Consider the following 21,168-nt stretch of genomic DNA (forward strand, 5'->3'; position numbering starts at 1 on the left):
AAACTTAATAAAATTTCATTGAGAGAATCGTCGTCTTCAGCCATTGAAATAGTGTTGCTGTGTAATTGTTCATTAAAACTTTTTGCCTAATTAAGAAAGTTATGAGGAAACAAAGTCAAATGGGTATGGAGGCAGAGGAATGTTTGTTTATGTTGTTGGAAATGTGTTATTATATAGTTTCTTTTTGTTGTTGTTTAACCCTAGGTCAGCCCACACTGAACAGATCCATGATCAAGGGTGTTCCATATATCCAAACACCTCCAACTCTGTGCTTACATCCATCTTTCACTCACACCCCCACACACTCACATCCTTGTTGATTCTACTCTCTTCTGTTTCCATGGGGATACAGGCTGCATTCGTTACTATCATTATTTATAAGATCACACAAGCAATCTGTCTTTTCACAGCACCTGATGAGAGCCAGAGCTCATGAAATAAAATATTCAGTTGTAGGGGAATGGAGTCTAAAGAAGTACCAAGCGTATCAACTCTTTCTCTCTCTTTGTCTTCAGACTTGTGTTACAACCATAAAGAATTCTGACATTTCAGGAACGCATGCTGAGAATCTTTGGTGGAAAATATCTTGCTATGGCTTATAGCATACCCTGTGGACTACATGTCTCAGGACGGTGTAAGAGTCATATATATATTCATCCCGCCTTTCCTCCCATTTCAAACCTACCAGGGTCGACTTTACCTTTCGTGGATTAGGGAAAGTCATTAGTGATACCGGTAACATACTAGGGGCAAGTTAATTCTGTGGCATAAAAGCCTCACTTAGAAACAGGTGAAGCCTTTATGTCTGTCAATGACATTTGAGTTTGATGTGACTTTTTAAACTTGATGAAATGATAAAGCCTTGGGCAATATACTCAACACCACCTCCCTTGCAACCTCACTTGTTTGCTTAGTTTTAAATAATGTTAAGTGGATGAGAGTTGAAGCTTCTCTTGGATGTGACACTTGTCTAACTTACTGGGGTGGATGTTATGCGACAGTGCTTATTGCAGGGGGGGGGCGGTAGAAAATGAAAAAAAGAAGTGACTCACTCGTTGACTGATGGAATCAAAGGCGTCCGATATGGAAGGGTCAGTAGGGATCAACATCAACAGCTTCCTCACCCGACATGTGATTCTGGCCAACGGCACCACAACAGGGGACACGGAGACAGAAAGAAAGAGAGAGAGAGAAAAAAAGAGAGATACATTACATCGATATAAGAAAGGTTAAAGATGGTTTACATGTTACTGAAATATAGGAGAAGGGGAGGTAACTGTGAATGTTGGTGTTTGACACTAGGTCAGTGTTAATCCCAAAATGTTCCAGCCATGACCATCCCATCTTTTATTCTGGCATAGTGTATCTAGGACTACATTATCTAATGTGTCCTTCCTTACTGTTGTTGTTTAGCTCTGGGTCAGTGCTAATCCAACAAACTTATGACCAAAAATGTTCCAGCCATGACCAGCCCATCTTTCATTTAGATATAAGTGTATCTAGGACTGCATGTATCTATTGTGTCTTCTTCTTCTTCTTCTCCTTGTTTAGCTCAGTCCTAGTTTAGGTGATAGTAGTAGTGGTGGTGGTGGTGGCAAGGGAGAAACTGCTTCAAATATCCTGGAGAAATATACAGTACAATCCAGACGTGACTAAATGGTTGAGATGAAGGGTGGAAAACCCAGGGACAGACAGACATATAAAGGATACATAAATACATATTGATAGGTATAAATGGGCAAACATACATACAGAGACAAACAGACAGACAGAAAAAAAAACAAAAACCAGAGAAACATGGATAGCTGAAGCAGTGGGAAAGAAGGAAAAAGGCAAGCGAGAGAGAGAGAGGGGGGGGTAGAGTGGAGGGTAAGAGAAAGTGTGTGTGTGTGCTTACTTTGGCTCTTCCAGTTCAGCTAATTGATACAACATATCAAAAACTTGTCCACCAATCGCCATAATCACACCGGGAAGCATCTTCTCCTGAAAGCAATAACAAAAAAAATTAATGTTGACAAAGACATTGGACTGCTGAAGACTTGGTTTATGGATGAGTGGTGTCTGTTAGATTTCAAGTGATTCTGAGGAAATTGAGAAGAATTTAGTAAAAATAACTTTATTGTAATTAAGCTGACATTTGGAACAGAAATTAATTTGGATGGAAGAATTGAAGATAATTTTAAAACAGGAAGTTTGTACGATCGAATCAGGGAGAATTCCAGGTTGGTGTGAAAAGAGTTAATTGCTGAAGAGTGCCACATTTTCAGGACAATGACACCAGCACCACTGCTAGTACAGTGTCTCCCACTTGTGTTGGAGCTCACCTTATCATTTAACCCTGTCAACCACATTGTATCTTCTTATCCCTAACAAGACCCCCTATGAAATATTTTCAAATTTCTAATTTCCACCAACAGGAAATTGCAGAGAATGGCACGGCCAGCTGGGGCAACGATAAAACACACCTCATGCCATTTGTAAAGGAGTGAATGATAGAAAGGGCAAACAGCTGAAGGAACCAAACTGAAAATGGAACACTCGGGTGAGAATGTGGTCTACTGACCTTTTAAGGAGGTGTGAATAATAATTTCAAATAAAAAACTGATTTGGACAATTAGGACCTATCAAACCCAGTCAGGCATGGAAAATGATCGAGAAATGACAGAATTCCTTCTCTGTTCAAATATCTTCCCCCATACAATCACTGGTATCTCCCATCAAGGTTAGCTTTCAACGGTAAAACATACAACAGTGTTCACATTAGTGATATACATATTTACACTGGTAATACAACAGTTATATACCAGTGATGTATATATACACCTGTCGTACTCCAGTGACACCAAGTGATGTTTTGCTGAAGCCAAGTGTGTTGTGTATTATGGCCAGAAAACTAAATTCTACATTCCCTCAGGTAAGCCAACTGGAATTGGTGAATGTTTACTCAGACAATTAGTATCCTTTCCAGTGGGGGGAAGGGGTTATCTGGCATTTGCTTTGCACCAATGCTAAGAGACATGTCTGAGAGGGATTGATTAAATGACAGTAATTAAAGGGTCATTAGTATTGATGAGGAAGTAACGACAATAATTAAAACTTAGTTCACATGATTTCCAATTTGTGGTTGTATATAAACAACAATAGTCGTTAATGATGGTCAACTCTATTTAATTATGTCTAATTAATATATATGCATGCAGGGCCAGCATTAAATCTAATTAGTAAAAAATACCATAACAAGGAGACTGATGGAGTTTGATGATCTCATCCCATGATTCCATTTAGCATTTTTAATAGTTGGGTAGTTTGGTGAAAGGTTATCGGGAAAAAGTAATAATAATAGAAAACAGTGAAGCTCACCTGATCCAAATCAAAATTCTGTTTAGATGATGGACTGGCATGGGGCTGGAAGGAAACGGATTTCAAACAACAAAATTAAACACCTACATGACAGGTAAAATGCACATACATAATTTCTGCCCCCCCCCCTCTCTAAATTACTCATGCAACAGAAATTTGAAAAGGAGTTCCTTCCTCTTCTCCAGCTTCATTTTACTTTAATCTTTTGCCAATTCTACACCTAAATGCTACCCTCCACAGACACATCGCATGCCTCTAAAGTCACTCGAGGGCCAGGTGTCTGCCACCCAACAACCCTCAACACAGAAGAACAACAAAAACAACAACAACAGCAAGAATAATCCTTTCTCCCACATGCACAAGAGCAGAAATTGTGGGAGAGGGGACCAGCTGATGACAGTGACCCCCATGCTCAACTGGTACTTACATTATCAAGTCTAAAAGGATGAAAGGCAAAGTCGACCTCAGCAGAATTTGAACTCAGAACATAAAAACGGACAAAATGCCACTAAACATCTTGTCCAGCAATGATAACGATTCTGCCAGCTCTCCACATTAATGGTGATCATGATGATGATGATGATGACTGTTTCAAATTTTGGTACAAGGCCAGCTATTTCAAGGGGGGGGGGGTAGTTGATTACACTGACCTCAGTATTTGACTGGTGCTTTATTTTATCAACCCCAAAGGGATGAAAAGCAAAGCTAGCCTTGGCAGGATTTGAACTCAGAACCTAAAGAGACACAACAAAAGCCACAAAGCATTTTCTTTTTTCTGATTCTGCAACAGTTCTACCAGCTCACCACCTTTATAGTTTCTAATTTAGTCACAAGGACAAGAGTTTTGAGGGGAGGGGCCTATACCAACAAGTACTATATTTTATTGAAACCACCCCCACCCCAGCCCTGGGGCCTCAAACATTGACGGCAATACAAGGACAAAAATAAAGAGCACAACAAGTGAGATTTCCATCGAATAAGGAGAGGAACAAAAGCTGAACAAAAAGGCGGGGGAAGCATCGAGGAAAACAAAGTTTACCTGGTCAAGTCGTAGACATTCTTGAATCTGGAAAGATTAAAGAGAGTACAGAGTGAGTACGAGGTTTACAAGTTCAAACCCCAGTGGAAGCTACTCCAATTATTTCAAGAAATAACTTGATTAAAAGTCAATCCTACATCACAATCTTGTCACATTAGAGCAGCATTGTGGAGGGCATAGATTTCCACAAGCAAACGAGATGTAATTTTCAGATGACAGGGAGTAATAACGAAACTGGCTGACCAAGGGCCAGTGAAATTGAGATACAAAATCTTTGACTTCTCCAATTTATAGGAACACTGACTCCATCTCTTCCATTTCTAATTAAACTAATTATATTTTCCTTATATTAAATAAAAACACACAACATATATGACCATTATAAGTCACCTGGCCATTTTTTAGCATCTGAACTAATTAAGGTTTTAAAAGGCCACAACTATGTTGTGATGGCTTCTTTTATACTTTCATGAAAGGCAACACCTGGCCTAGTGGTTAGAGTGCCGGGTTCACAATCACAAAACCACAGGTTCATTTCTAGACCAGGGCAACATGCCATTTCCTTGAGCAAGGCTCTTCATTTCACATTGGTCCAGTCCACTCAGCTGGAAATGTGTACCAGCCAAGTGTTGGTGCAGCTCTCTCTCATCTTCAACGATCTGCAGTATTAAGGAGATAAGGGCCAAGATGGTGTCTCTATCTGCTTGTAACTACAAAGGCCCCTAAAAAGAAATTAGTGATCTACCCCTCCCCCAGTCAAAGTCATTTGTGAGTGACAGCTAAGCTTCATCTATAGAAAAAGTTACAAAAAAAATATTTGACTAAAAAAGCCGTTTTTATCAAAAGTTGTAAATTACAAGAGAAACAAAAGGTAAAAACGTGAAAGAAAATCAAGAACGTCTTTGTTGACCGTTTCGAAACAGTAAAATCCATCCAAATTAAACATTAACGATTGAACACCTAAACTCACTTAACGAATGACCGTTTTAACAGACACAAACTTAATTAGATACATAAAAACCTTTGTTTTTCAGATTAACCCCTGTTCTTAACATGTGTTGTCTTTGGTTTAATTAATTATGAAAATAATGAAGAAATTAGCAAAATAATCTGGTATTTGGAACATAAATTAACAGGGAGTTTTGATGGGAGCAGGTTTTAATTAAGCACTTTTTAAAACAGCAAGTTTGTATAATATAACCAGGAGTGGTCTCAAGGAGTTTTAAACCTTGTTGGAATCTAAAATTGAAAGATTACATAAAATATAAATTATACTGTAAAATATTGAAAAAGCTATCTCAACATTTATCCCAGAAACCTTGTATTTATAGAATAGGGGTTAAATCAAAGACCTTAATCTGAAATTGACTAACATTTTCTTCTAAGAAACAGAATTATTTCTAACAGGTCCTAATTCATAGAAGCCCTTAAATCTGATTTCATTATTTTCAGTGGAAAAAAGAAAATCATTATTTGAGAAATTGGAAAATTCTAATGCATTTTGACTCCAGTTAACATTTAACTGGAGTCAGAGTCAATACGGTCTGACTGATTGTGACTCTAGAAACACAATATCTGTTTTAGGTGACACCTTTATAGAAATGGAAAAGGTGTCAGATGTGATGAAACAACCAAATTATAGGGTAATGTCAGCTGATCAGGTTTTGAAGTCATCCTATTGTGGGCCCTCATCCTTATTGCGGTGATGAGGTTAGGGTTTTGAGGGTTAGCAACTTAAAGAACAAAGAATATGTAAATATGGGGCCAGGCTTGAGGGAGATTTAGCTGCTACATTGAAAGAGTGCAGTGGTGGTGTAGAGGGTCTTTTAATGCCTTTGCAGGTTGACAGCAACAACGGTCAGGGGGAGAGGGAATAGGTTGTGTGTGATGGTTGTGCAGGAGGAGGGAGTATGCTTGTGGTGGTAGTGGGAGAAGCTGTCATGATAATGGAGGTGATGGCAGAGGTGCAGTGAGATCGCTACAGCAATAAAACCCTGCAAATGTGCAGAATTAACAGCACCCCCACCCCACCGCCAAACCACATTCAGTAATCCAAAGGTAATAACCCACACTTACTTCTTTCACCTGGTTGTTTGATGCAGCGTTACTGGCAGAGCAGATACGCACTTGCAGAATCTGGTTGTCTTCAAAGTCTAATTGATGCAGCAGTTTCTGGTCCTTGTTACAGCTCAACTGGAAAAATCAATGGCAAAGTTCGTTAGAGAAACAAGACAGATTAACGAGGTGACAATTGAAAACTGGGAGAAGAGGGAAGCAAGCACAGAATAGCAGAAAGACTCAGGCCTGTAAATTGATTGACGAATGGTTTGTTATGTTGCTGGGTGGCTGTAGACATGACTGATGACTGGTTAACATGTTCACAGCCACAAGGTTCACAGTTCAATCTCATTACATGGCACTTGAAGCAAGTGATTTTATCAATCCCTTTAGATGGAATGTGACTTAATCTAAAGGGCCATCCTTGTCCCACTGTATTGAGTTAAGTGATTTCTACCCTAGCCCCAGACCACCGAGCAAGGGCTAAAAGCAACCCCATCAGATAGGATGGGACACAATACACCACTCAGCTTTCGATGTCATCAGTGGGGTCCAGCAACAAACATTGACAGCAGTTCCTCAATAATTTACGGGACGAGGTGGTTTCCCCTTTGCTTATCTCTCTCTCCTGGAATCCCTATAAAAGGGATGGCTGATGCTGTGGTTCCTCATCTGACAAAACCATTAAATAAATCATGTCACATGTTATTGGTGTTAATTATTTGATTTATCAAGACGTAAAGCATCATCATCCTCATCATTTAACATCCGTTTTTCCATGCTGGCATGGGTTGGATGGTTTGACAGGAGCTGGTAAGGCTGGGAGCCACACCAGGTTCCATTGTCTGTTTTGGCAGGGTTTGCTATGGCTGGATGCCCTTCTTAGTATGCCAACCACTTTACAGAGTGGCACTGGGTTGCTTTTTATAGAGCACCAGCACCAATGGGGTCACCAAACACTTGCAGGACAAAATTCCTTGGCTAGGAGAGGGGAGTAGTATTGAAGCAGGGGTGGCTTTGTGCAGGTTGAGAGAACTGAAAGGTATAGTGGTGACAAGGATAGGGGTCTTGTTGCAAAGTCAATACAGGGATATCCCAGTTGGAAAAGAAAAAGAAAACAAGTTAGAGAATAAGAAAAGAGAGTGAGTGAAGGAGGACTAAAGGAGGACTGGGGTGGCAACCGACTGGAGTCTCAACACAGGGATTTTTGCTTTTTTTTTTTTTGCATGATACTGGTGAGGGAGACATTATCACCATGGTGACTGGAAGATAGACACCCCCCACCCCACTTCCACACCAAACTACACAAAATGCAGAACAATTGTGCAAATTACCAAAAAACAAAGTAACACAAACTATAAAAAAAATAAACAAGCAAAAACAGTTTACTTACAAGTTTCTCATTTGCATAAATCTGAATTTGATCAACAAACTGTCGGAGATGGTTGGCAATCTTGATCCTCACCAACGCTAACATTTCATTACTATGGCTCTACAGATAGAAACAAGATTAATGCATGAAGATTAACGTATGAAGAATAACGTATGAAGAATAATGTACAAAGATTAACACATGAAAACTAAAACACAGATTAATGTATGAAGATTAATGCATGGAGATTAATGCATGATGAAACTTGAGACAGGAATACAGAGAGGAGAGAGGAAAGGCGGGAAAGAGCAGGAAGAGACTCAGGTGGGTGGGGGCAGCTAGAGACATGCAAGAAGAAATAGAGGGACAAACATAGAGAGATATAATGGGGGACAAAAAAAAAAAAGGGCTGGCATCAATACTGACCATCAAGACAAACTCTTGCTTCTGTAATTCTGATGAGATGAACAGATTAATCTGTTGACCCTGGAATGAAGTCCCATGGGGTAGGATACTGCGCGGACTTACATGGACCTCCTCCACGTTTAGGATGTACGCCTCAGCTATCCACAATAAACGTTCTATGTTCAGCAGCTTCACTGGTCTACAAAACACACAAACACAGGTTCAAATCACGTTACAGCCGACAGTACTAATATGCTTAGTATCACCACCACTCCTAAAATACATGGATGTGTGTATATATGTATTTATATACATCATCGTTGTTGTTTAATGTCTGCCTTCCATGCTAGCATGGGTGGGACAGTACCACCAGCACAAGACTTCTGTGATGGTTGTGGCAGGATTTTTACAGCTGCATGCCCTTCCTATAGTGCCAACCACTCAGCAGAGTGGACTAAGCATGCATGTAAATACTTACAAGGCACAGATGTGGTGGTGCGGTAAGAAGCTGGCTTCTCAACTGCATGAGTTCAGTCTCACTACATGGGTAAGTGCTTTCTACTGGGCCAATCAAAGCCTTGTGAGTGGATTTGGTGGATGGAAACTGAAAGAAGCCTGCTGTATACATACATACATGTGTGTGTGTGTGTATCTTTGAGTTTGTGTTTGACCCCAACCACCACTTGACAACCGGCATCGGTGTGTTTCTGTCCTTGTAACTTAGTGGTTCAGCAAAAAAGACTGATAAAATAAGTACCAGGCTTAATAAAAAAAAGTATTATGGTCAATTTGTCCAGCTAAAATTCATGGTATTGCACCAGCATGGCTATAGTCTAATGACAAGCAAGTAAAAGATGTGTGTGTGTGTGTGTGTGTGTGGTTTGTTTTGGGATTAATTTGGAATTCTTTTCTCTTTGGCAGAATCAAAGTCAATCACTGACAAAGTGACGAGACTCTTTTGTGTAACTCAAGACAGTTCTTGGGGGTTTGTTGTTAGCTGCATTGGTTGAGGGTGTGTATGTGTGTGTGTGTGTGTGTGTTTTGATGCATTCATTCACCCAGGGACCTCAAAAGGAGAATCCTTGAAAATTATGACAAATTTTCACTCTTTCTCTGATCGATTGTACGCAGACAATGTAAAACAATTTGCTTTGAAGAAGCCAAGTATTTAGCATGGTTTTTGAGGTTGGATGTTCGTCGTAGCACCAACCACTCCAAGAGTGCAATGGGTGCTTTTATGTGCCACAGGCACGGGTGTCAGTTGCATGACACTAATATCTGCCACAACTGTATTACTTTTAAGCTTGAAGGTTTCAAAGTTGTGATTGCTTGTTTTTAATATGGCATTGCAAGGTAGGTGGGAGAGGCTGGATCTGGCCAGTCTGAAGATAAAACAGAATATTTGGGCTGGATATGGGTGGTTGAAATGCTAAAGGGTTATCAGCCAAGTGGAAAAAAAAAAACCAAGTTTTCTTACATACCGGAAGTAAATGGGGTCCCGGGAAGGGGGCCGCCTGGTTTCAACTGTGACTGGATTCTGGTCAGTTTTATTGGCACAGCTGAGAAAGAGACAGAAAATAGAAAATTCTTAAAGTTGAACGTTCCACACAATTCTATGAACACAAAATGTTCTGCAATATTGAGCAGACACTCATTATCTGTTAATGAAATGTTAAAGTTGATCAATTCACATAAAAAAAGGGACAGCAACACACATTCATTGAAATATGAAGGTTGATCAACTCATCACCACCATCACTGGCTGGTTTAAGGTCCATTTTTCCATGGATCAGACAGAATTTGTTGAGGCAGACTTTCTACAGCTGGATACCCTTCCTGTCACCAACCCTCACCTGTTTCCAAGTAAGGTAATATTGCCCCTTGGCCAGACGTGTTTTCACAGAAGATTGGAAATGAATCTCCACTTTTAAGATGGAGACATTCATTTCATAAACATCATGTAGTGTCCAGACAAAAGAAGATGGACACACACACGGGTGCGTGTGCTTATGTCTCTGTGTGTGTGTGCATATACACACGCATACATATGCATATATATATATATATATATATATATATATATATATATATATATATATATATATATATATATATATTATATATATATAATTATGTGTATTTCTTCTATCTTAATGAATAAAAATTCTTCTGAATTCCAATTCTCTAACAGTATTTTTTCAAATGAATCAAGTCATAACCTTATCCATCTATTGTTTTCATAATCGGTCATAATGTCTTACGTTTAAGATGATTCCCATGCTTTCCCTGATGAGAAGGTTACAATTTTAATATCAAAGATCCCTATGGATCACACAGGTTGTAATCCTTTGAAACATATGTAGGAATAAAGTATGCAATTATAACATGCGTTTTCTCCATTCCTTAAATTCTTATAGATATATATATATATATATATGTGTGTGTGTGTAATGAAGTCAAAACCCAATAACAATATTTTGAAATCACTCAAAATATTATTTGGTTTGATGTCATTGTTATAATTGATACAACTTGAGGCCAGCACAAGGCAGCCTGTCCTGACTCCATTTAGAGGGGGACTCGGACAAGGATTTCAAGAAGTCTGTTCTATTCGACTCAAGTCAAAAAACTGCTAATCTGCATCGCTTCTAAGCAAGTATATAATAATAATAATAATAATATAAAATGGAGAGTTTGAATAGAGCCAAATCAACTCCATAATGTGTGTAGTACTAAGTGTATATTAAACACTAATAGCAACAACACTACAGAATCAAATTACAGTAAATTCAAAGATAGATGGATAAACCAGAGGAAGCTTGGATGTAAGACATCCCTGGAAAGAGCAATCCCTTTCTTTACTCAACCTCATACATACATATATATATATATATATATATATATATATATATATATATATATATATGAAGAAGAATTATTGCCATTATTAATAACATTAATAAGGTGGCTAAGCTTTATAATAATGTTTTTGGAGCATTGGCTCTGATTTTATCAAGTGGTATTTTATACCCTCCTACTGCTACTTCCAGTAAATAGTGGTGCATCGTTGCATCACAAGTGGTACACCATCGGTTACAGCTATGAGGTTTCCAGCTGAGCTGAACAACAGAACAGCTTGCTTGTAATTAACATGCAAGTGGCTGAGTACTCCACAGACACAGCAAATGCACTGAGAAGGCTTTGGTTGACCGAGGGCCAGAAGGGGAAGACACTTGACCACGGTGTCGCACAATGGGGCAGCGAAAGCAGCGAGAAAGTGAAGGATGTGGAAATATGAAAGACAAAAGAGAAACATTGAAATAATTATGGTGGAGAGGATCAGTGGAGGTGGAGTGGAGTTAAGGTGGAGTGCAGTAGAGGTGGAGTGGAGTGGAGTTGAGTGGAGTGGAAGTGAAATTTCCTGACTTACTTGGATGGTACAGTCCCAGAAGCAACATCTGGTACAATGACAGCAGTTAGTATTTTAGTGGCACTGAGAATCACTTGGCCCAGGGCGGAGCCACCAATTCCTATCCGGGCCACCTGAAATAACAATAACAACTCTTGTTAGTTTCACATTAAATTAATTACAGATTAATTAACCAAAGTTATACAGCAGCAGTCCTTAACGCTGATTACTGCTTCCCCTCAACACTTCAACAATTCACCATCCTGACTTCCTCACCATGACCACCACAGAAGAAAAGGCCAGTTTGCCTAGAACCCTGTCACAAAACATCTCACTGACCAATGCACTTTACTAACCTCCAGTCTGTTGTAACATTCTGTGATGAATTTTTTGTGAAGGTTCACAGGATCCTGAAATGAAAAACAATGCTGCATTAGAGAAACAGTGAATGGTTGCCAACCCATAGCCTACCACCATTCACTTGCACTCAGCCTCTCCTTCATTCAACAATTCCTGCTCTAATTCGTTTTTCCTACAACATTTCTTGCATCCTTACTTGTACCTGCCCCTAACTTTTAAACCGTAGCCCCCCCCCCCCAGTCCACTTCAGGGCACACTCACACAATACTGCAGAGTGACAGACAGTAGAGTTATGTAATATATTGAAAACAATACAAACAAATTGAGAGATACATGTGCTCAGGGAGAGGACACCAGTCTGCAGGTAATCTGACAAGTTCAACCAATGAAGGAGACCTCTACATGGAAGCCAAATATGCAAGAAATAGCAGCCAAATCTCCCTGAAACACACACCCTCTCTGTGTGTGCATGTATGATCCAACAAGAGAAACCTCTACATGGTAGCAAGACCCATCAAAAACAACAGCCAAATCTTCACATCACGCCTTAAATCACCTTAAATAAGAAACGGACACATTTGATGATGTAGTCATCCCTACCCACCACGAAGACAAGACGTTGGACAGTCTCTCAGCCACTTGTCGGTCTTTTGTCCTCTGCTAAACACTGCAACAAAGAAAACTGTCCCTCTTTATGTTGTCACATCATTTTAAAGGTGGACGCTCTTCCTGTCACCAACCAATTTACAGCGTGATTGGAAGGGTGTTGTGTATTTTATCCTGCCACCAACACTAGAGAAGATATCAACCCCAGCATTTTTATTAAGGACTTGTCATGCCTTCAGATGGGTTGCCCAAGGTTTGGTTCTACACTCAACACCTCCTCAATTTGATCCCCTATTTGAGATGTAAAAAAGAAAGATAAGGTTTAAAATTCAGGTCCTGCATTTCACAGTATTGTATACCTTTTTTATTTTAGGAGTTAAATTTGAATATGACATGTCAAGGAGTAATTGGATGGCTGCTGCTGCTATCGTCTCATTTGGGGTGTTCAAACAGGTCTCCCAGAGGAATTCGAGTCCACACAGGTCCGGTTTCTCAACAATCTGCAAAGAAAACATTAACGTGACTAACAATTGCACAACCATGTTAAATGTGATTCTAAAAATTACAACTACAAAGTTAAATGTGACTATAACAGATGTCATAATCACATATGAAGAGCTGATATGAAAGGGGTCCTCCCCACACATCAAGGGCTACAAATAAAATCTACACATTTTAAAATAGGGTTTAAGGTGTTACCTGTGTTATTTTGTTGGGCCTCTGATAGTGAAAGAAGGAAGGGAGAAAGTGATCATTTATCCTCAAACCAGAGGTAAAAGGGTCAAATACTTCTCACAAAAAGGGTTTCCTTTACGACCCACATCACACTAAACAAATGCTAAAAGTTACAAGAAACCATTATCGTCTTTTTAAATATTTTACAAGAAACAAGCATTAAAAATGCTTTAAAACAGTTGATGGGTGCATGTGTTGCACCTTACACCAATAAAACCTTCTTGCATTTCTTGACTTGCTTAAAAAAAACCCTCACAAAAACCCCTGCAACCCTCGCACGTATTGTGACACAGAGCCAAGGGTGGCAGTGTTAAACGGTGGCTCCAGTGAGCTTCCGCAGTTTCCATTATTCAAAAGGCTTGGGTTGCCTTTTGAACAATGTGGAAGCCATACCTTATACTGAGATTGAACCTGCAATCACACAGTTGTAAGGCAAACTTCTTAACCACGCCATGAGGTAATAAAATCTACACATCTGGAGTCATTCAGTCATGTAAAAATAACAGCAAAATTCTCCTCAAATCTTAGTACTCTGTCTTAAAAATATGACGGAGCATTCGATAACAGACTCTTAGGTACACTATGCCTGGATAAAAGATGGGATGGTCATGGTTGGAATATGTGCAGGTGAGGGGGAGGAGCAGCACAATATAAAAAAATCTGAAAACTCACCAAACTAAGGCCTGTAGAAGATTTCTTCAGTTTATGCTCATAAAGGTTGGCAGATTCAAAAAAGTTCTTCACACAGGTAAAGCCTAGCAATTAAGATGAAGACGATGATGATGCTGCTCATACAATACATACATATAAATATATACATACACACACAAACATATATGCAGACAGACAGATATCTACACGCATATACACACACAATGTTCACTGAATTTAGTTCATGTGAAGTGGATTTCTTTCATATGTAGCACTCAATACATGCTACAAATTAGATTGTTTTTATTATTTCCTTTAAGGACACGCAAACAGGAGGCTGTGGGGATCAAGAAGTGGATGGAGCCCCATGAGGAAGCAGTGTTTATAGGGGATTCACCACCAGTTCACTGCAGCCCCGGGTGCTACAGGAAAACAATGAAGGCACCCTTAGGCCAGCAGTGTTGATAGGGGATTCACACACACTTGACGTGGGGCAAAACTCAGCTGATGTCAAAAGCAACAACACTGGTTTCACCAAATTTCTCAAAATCAAGCAGTCAGGAGTGAATGCCGTAAGAAATCACCAGTGGATGAAGTAGTAATGGATTTGAAATCATATTGCCAGATAGCTACAATGAGACCACTTTCATTTCACAGTATCAGCCAATTAAGCAACTCATCAAGCCATCGTGTTATTCAACTTTCTAGAACTTTCTCATTGAGCCCTAAATAAAGGTGGGGTTTTTTTGGCAGCTGCTTGACATCTCCAGTCTCATGGCTGTTAGAAGACACAGATTTTCTCATCCTGCATATAGCAAGACTATTTTCCCCATGGTGAGGGGGACCAACCACACATTGCTTCTATACCAGTTAAATTGTCATAGATCCCAGTAGTATGTGTCTCCTCATGAGTAAGTGTTGTTGTTAGTTTTGGTCAAAAAACCAACACAGAAAATACTATGTGCAGTAAAGAAATCTTCTGTTAATTGTTTGTGAGTGTTGTTAATTACTTCTACATGCAGTCCTCGAAAACACCACTTCACAACAAGGTTTCATAGGATCTGCAATGGTGGTCATTTAGCAGAAAGAAAAGTGTGAGGTATCAGAGAAGGCTGTTGTTGTTAATGGCTGAGTCCATCACATTTCGGATGTGGGGAGTGAGTGTGATAGTAAGAGAGTGGTCAGGGTGTTGGACCTCTTGAGAAACTGACCGACTGTAGAGAGAGAGATTGAAGAGTTTGGTGAAGAAAGACGCCGGTATGGAATGGCCGGTTCAAGTATAAAGGAAGGGACATGATGAGGGCCTTTTTGTAGCAACCAGAGGTATTTTCATACTTGGCCCATATATGTACGTATATAAAGTGATGAATCCCTGAAGTGTTCAAGCAGATTTAGCTTATGTGCACAGGATGCAGGTGGATGCAAAAATGGCAGAGGTTTCCATCATGGGATTATAGTATTACACAACCATTATATTTTAGGGATGTAAGGAAAGAGGGATTCAGTAAAGATGGAGGATGTCCTTAAAACAGAGAACCAAAATCTTGAGCTGCAGATTGGGAGGGAGGAAAGAGTGTGAGCATTACGCGGCACACAAGCACCCATCACATTGCAGGAATCATGATGCTGGGTAAATAAAAAAAAGGTGGTTGTTATTGTAAAGGATGGGAGAAGATCATCTGCTGTTAAACTGTTGAAAGAAATCTGAGGAATTCGTTTTAATAGCAAACTGAAACCAAACCCATTCAAACCACAACAAAAAGTTGGATATTAAGAGAAATTGGAAAAAAAAAAGAAAAAAGAAAAAGAAATTCTTTGAACGAAAATTACTGACCTTTTTCACTGAGAACCGAAGGATCTAATTTGAGCAGTTCTTTCTGGAACAACTGGCTGACAGCTTCAGAGTCTAAATCCTCAATTCCACGACTGAACCATTCGTAACATGTCTAAAACAGAGAACCAACAGTCAGACAAATTGGTCATATTCATTGCCAATGGTAAGATATACATAGACATCAAGGAACTATCTACAACATTGTTCCATCAGTCAATATATGAAGAGAAGTTATGCTTCTAACAACCTCAACAATGGAATAAAGGGAAGTGGGGAACACTTACTGAGAGAAACAGCATCCAAGTTTCCCTCAAATCACACCCGACTATTTTGTGTTTGTATACATGTGTGTATGAACTAATGAGGCACATGGTTCAGTGATTAGAGCGTCAGGCTCACAATCATGAGGTAGTGAGTTCAATTCTCGAACTGGGCTCTGTGTTGTGTTCTTGAGCAAGACACTTTATTTCACATTGCTCCAGTTCACTCAGTTGTAGAAACGAGTTGTGACGTCACTGGTGCCAGGCTGTATTGGCCCCTTTGCCCTTCCCTTGGATAACATCAGTCATGTGGAGTTAAGATATTGGTATGCAAGGGAGACTGCTGGTCTTTGATAAACAACTTTGCCCACACTTGTGCCTCGGAGAGGAACTTTCTAGGAGCAATCCCATGGTCATTCATGACCGAAAAGGGTCTTTATGAGCTAATAAGGTAAACTTCTACTAAGGAGCTAGACTTGGTAGAAATAGCAGCCAAATCTCCCCCAAATTACAAGGCAATCAGACAGAATGAAAATCTTCATTATGCTGAAACAATGTTATAGAATACAGTATTTGTAGAGGTGGTGCTAGTAGTTTGTGGAATTAAGAAAGAGGATGGGATTAATATGAGAAAGTTTAATAATGGGGCTGGAGATGGGTAACAAGAGACCTGTGGATTGTACAGGAATAATGAACAGGATGTTTAGGGGACAGGGGAACTGAATGGAGAAGGAGAGATCTACGGGGTGTGGAGGGATGTGTGTTTAATGTAAGCACAAGAGCTGAATGTCTTGGGAGGGGTCTTGTGCAGAGAAAGGTTGTCATGGAAACAGAGTAATTGATGAGAAAAAGGAACAAAAGAGTATCGGAGGAGGGGAACTAGTGGCATAAGAAATGAGAATGCTAGTAAAGGAGGGGATGGCTCCTAGAGGTCACTCTAGCAGAGCTGACCTCAAAGAGGTTTAAGGACACAACAAAAAATGGGGTGGCGTTAGAGAATGTTATGTTTGTAAGACACACAAAGTAAACAACTCACCTCTTTGTCCCAATCACAAGCCTCGACATTAGCAACCAACGTACTCCAAATTTCCCGAGCTCGGTTCCAAGTTAAAGTCTGAATACCGACTTGAAGAATATACTGCAGGAAGTTCAGATGAGTTGACACATACTGGAGAGGAAGAGAGGAAGAGAGAGAGTGAGAGAGAGAGAGATCACCATCATCATCATCATCATCGTCATTTAATGTCTGTTTTCCATTCTGGCATGGGTTGGATGGGTTGACAGGAGCTGATAAGAATTGAGGGCAGACATCTTCTTCAGTCATGTTCTCATTCAACTTTTAAATTTCATGTGGAAAGGAAAGAACTCTTCTCCAGCAAATTTATCATAAGCTGGGTAACTGTTGCAGAAATGCTAAGGGCAAAGGGACCAACCCTAAACATGTGCAACGGATTGGAGGACAACACTTAGGTGAGGGCTTGTACCCTTAATGGTCAGGGTGATCCTGGATTGGCCCTAATTGGAGGTACAGGAAGACTGCTTCACCCATGTAATCACATACTTTGTACAGTTTGTATCACGTCTTTCCCCATGAACTTGATTTTTAATGTTAACCCCAACAAAAACTGTAACCTGCCTTTTTAAATGTTCCCCTCCTCATGCCAAATGAAATTATTATTCCCTTCTCCATTTCTTTTCTGGCAGAATTCATTACTTCACTGGATAAAATGCTGAGGGACATTTTGTCTGTCTTTGCATTCTGAGTTCAGATTCTGTTGAAGTCGACTTTGCCTTTCATCCTTTCGGGAGTCGATAAAATAAGTGCCAATGGAACACTGGGGTCGATGTAATCGACTTACCACCTCCCACCAAATTTCAGGCTTTGTGCCTATAGTAGAAAGGATTATTATCATCATTATTATTATTACTATTATTATTATTAATGTTATTATTAAGGTGGCAAGCAGGTAGAATCGTTAGCATGCTGGACAAAATGCTTAGCGATACTTCACCTGTTGCTATGTTCAGAGTTCAAATTCCACCAAGGTCAACTTTGCCTTTCATCCTTTCGGGGTCGATAAAATAAGTCCCAGCTGAAGAGTGAGGTTGAATGCAATCAATTCCCTTCCCCAAAATTGTGACCCTTGTACCAAAATTCAAAACCAATATTATTAGAGAAGAGAGTTGGCAGAATCGTCAAAGCATCAGAAACGATGCTTTGCAGCAATATTTGTTCTGGTTCCTGATATTCTAATTTCAAATCCTGCTAGGGTCAACTTCACCATTCATCCCTCCAGGGTTAATAGAATAAAGTACTAGTCAAATACCAGGGTAATCTAAGCCCCTATAAAGGGTGATGGGCACTGCCTTCTCTACCCAGGATCCAAAAAGAACAGAATAATGAAATACCTCAGAGTGTGTATAGCGACCATCAACTATAGTGGCAGGGTTCAAGTTACCATCAACACTTGCTGCCATCTTGTGGCATTTTAATAAACTTCCAGTCACTAGTTTCACCACATCTTGATTGCGATTGAGTTCATAAAGGATGCCCTGAAAGCAGAAAATAACAAAAGGTCTTGGATTTGGGTTTTCTTCTTCTTTTATGTAAATAATGGGGCAGAGGGTTCAGAATTATTATTGCAGTATAAAGTTATACAAAACACACACACACACACACACATGCATACATATGTATGTATATATAAATACATACATATATATATATAATACGTATTAAATTAAGAGAAGAAAATGGAGAATTAGTGGTTAATATTTATTTATTAATCAATTGATAATCATTTCTTCCTACAGCTGTTTCCTCTAACTAACATATATATATATATATATGTATATATATATATATATATATATATATATATATATATATATATATATATATATATATATATATATATATACATATCCATCCGCACATATATACATCCATCCAAACACGCACACACAGCTTTAACCAAAAAATACTTCACTTACTTTGTCTGATTTGTTGAGATTCTGCTTGGAAATATTTTTACATAAATGCAGCAACTGTTTCAGGGCTGGCAACACCCAGGCACCCTGAAAAAAACCAAATACACACACAGACATCATCTCAACCCAATGACCAGACATCATAACAGGCAGTTATTGGCACTAAGGCCCTTCCAAATTTAAAAGACGTCTTCATAAAATCTAAACTAAAGCGTGAAGAGTTTAGGAAAATCGAACAAAGCCAGCAATGTCATTTTTTTTTAAACCTGCCAAAGTGCCCCACCGCTAGTGAAGTGAGGCAGGTTCTGTGCCTTCATGTAGTTTCCACCAGGGTTCGAACCAGTGAACTCTATGTTCACTGTTGAAATGTTTTAGGATGAGTTTGTGACAAGTTTTTTGCAGCATCCTGTATAGTTTCTTTAAGTTTTAAATTTAAACAGTTTTCTGGCAAACTGTATCACAAATTAATCCAGAATAATTTGAGAGCTATGCAATCAAAACGATTAAGAACCAGCAATTTGGATGGAAAACTTGACCATCTGGGAATGGTTTAACTCCACAGAGCAAATTAACAATTCAAACTCACATTATGATTCTAACAATTGGAACAGAACAGACCATGCTACAACATCCTCCACCATCAAGAGAATCTTCCACAGCTACGAGGAATGGTTTCCTGAGTTTTCTAGATGTGCCATGTTGTTCAATTGTTCATTGGTTTCGGTTACATAAGATTGAGGTGGCAGCAGGAGGAGGAGGAGGAGGATGAGTTACAGAAATCTCACCACAATATTAAGTTCTACTTAAGAATGAGAAGACATTTAAATGAAAAGAATAACATAAACATGTGTGTGTGTGTGTGTTGCATATGGTTATTCATGGTCTTAATGATAAGAGATGAGATATTTAATTAGGTGACATTTCATAAAGTCATTCAAATGGCAAATGTGAAGATGTAAGGAATCACCTGCCAAACATATCATGATGAACTAAACAAATCCAAACAATGTTTTACACAAAGACACCACAGGATGGACACAGGGTTTCATCAGGACATACACACATTAACACATCATATATATATGTGTGTGTGTGTGTGTGTGTGTGTGTGTGTGTATGTTTGTATGTAATAATATTAGGGAATAAAGAATTTATTCCAACCTTACAGGCAAAAATCGGTATAATATTATGCCAGGTTTCCTAATATATAATATATATGTATATAACTAATTTGGAGACGAACCACCACTCTACAACTCAGTCGACTCAGAACCCGTCCAAATCCATGCGGTGAGGCTTATACCATCTCATTATATCTAATATTTTAATCTAAAAATTTTAATCAAATAACAAATTACATAAATATATCATAGAAATATTAATTTAAAGAATTTAAAAGTCAAATTTATAAATTGGACAGTAAAAATTAATATGATAATATACAGTATGGAAGTATAAATGTGAAAAGTTAGTACTAGTACATAGACTAAACGCGTTTCATAGTTGAAATAGGATCATATAAAATCATAAGCAAATTCAATCCGAGTTCATTAGAACGGGGAAATGATTTTACTCCCAAATCAGTCACTGTTCAGGTCAAATCCCTAAGAAAATCCCTAAAATCATTCCAGGAATAAACATAAACATGAGAATTAAAAATATATATAAAGAGACAAAATCTGTAAACTAATTACCCTACATTAACGGTATTAATATAATTATTAAGAGTTACAATCTAAAAATATTATAGTAAACAAGGTTAAAACATTATGGAATAAGTAGATAATAGTAAAAAAATGTGTTAGTGTACAAAGTTACTAAAAGACAGATGTCAATATTGTTTATAAAATTAAAGTAAGAAAACAGGATTTATTTGCCGGTGGGTAACTGAAGAACGAAAATCAAAATGGCTGTCCTATAGAATTTATGGATCTAGTTTAAAACGGGGGCACCAGTTTTCATTAATGTTTTATGTAGTATTTTTGGTACCGAAAGACTTTCAAACTTCGTATACTTATCTATTTTGTGTTATAGAACAGAAAAAAATGTTTGTATTCGAATTTATTTCATGTAAAAAATTGTCTTATT

At 38.7% G+C, this 21,168-nt stretch overlaps 1 protein-coding gene across 1 annotated transcript in view; it reads right to left on the reverse strand.

Annotated features, from left to right (window-relative positions):
- The window catches only part of LOC106874073 (ubiquitin carboxyl-terminal hydrolase 24), a 73,832-nt gene that overhangs the window by 27,693 nt on the left and 24,971 nt on the right, over positions 1-21,168 (reverse strand). Inside the window, exons 15-30 of the mRNA XM_052977509.1 lie at positions 19,084-19,167; positions 18,499-18,642; positions 17,126-17,257; positions 15,830-15,941; positions 14,017-14,099; positions 12,969-13,109; positions 12,000-12,053; positions 11,665-11,777; positions 9,716-9,793; positions 8,256-8,433; positions 7,851-7,949; positions 6,476-6,592; positions 4,400-4,426; positions 3,361-3,405; positions 1,898-1,983; positions 1,053-1,137 (exon numbers count right to left, since the gene is read on the reverse strand). Coding sequence (XP_052833469.1) covers positions 1,053-1,137; positions 1,898-1,983; positions 3,361-3,405; positions 4,400-4,426; positions 6,476-6,592; positions 7,851-7,949; positions 8,256-8,433; positions 9,716-9,793; positions 11,665-11,777; positions 12,000-12,053; positions 12,969-13,109; positions 14,017-14,099; positions 15,830-15,941; positions 17,126-17,257; positions 18,499-18,642; positions 19,084-19,167 — 1,578 coding nt within the window. The remainder of the gene's footprint in view (positions 1-1,052; positions 1,138-1,897; positions 1,984-3,360; positions 3,406-4,399; positions 4,427-6,475; positions 6,593-7,850; positions 7,950-8,255; positions 8,434-9,715; positions 9,794-11,664; positions 11,778-11,999; positions 12,054-12,968; positions 13,110-14,016; positions 14,100-15,829; positions 15,942-17,125; positions 17,258-18,498; positions 18,643-19,083; positions 19,168-21,168) is intronic.

This window comes from Octopus bimaculoides, chromosome 28 (assembly GCF_001194135.2).
Source record: "Octopus bimaculoides isolate UCB-OBI-ISO-001 chromosome 28, ASM119413v2, whole genome shotgun sequence".
In the NCBI taxonomy this organism is placed as follows: domain Eukaryota; kingdom Metazoa; phylum Mollusca; class Cephalopoda; order Octopoda; family Octopodidae; genus Octopus; species Octopus bimaculoides.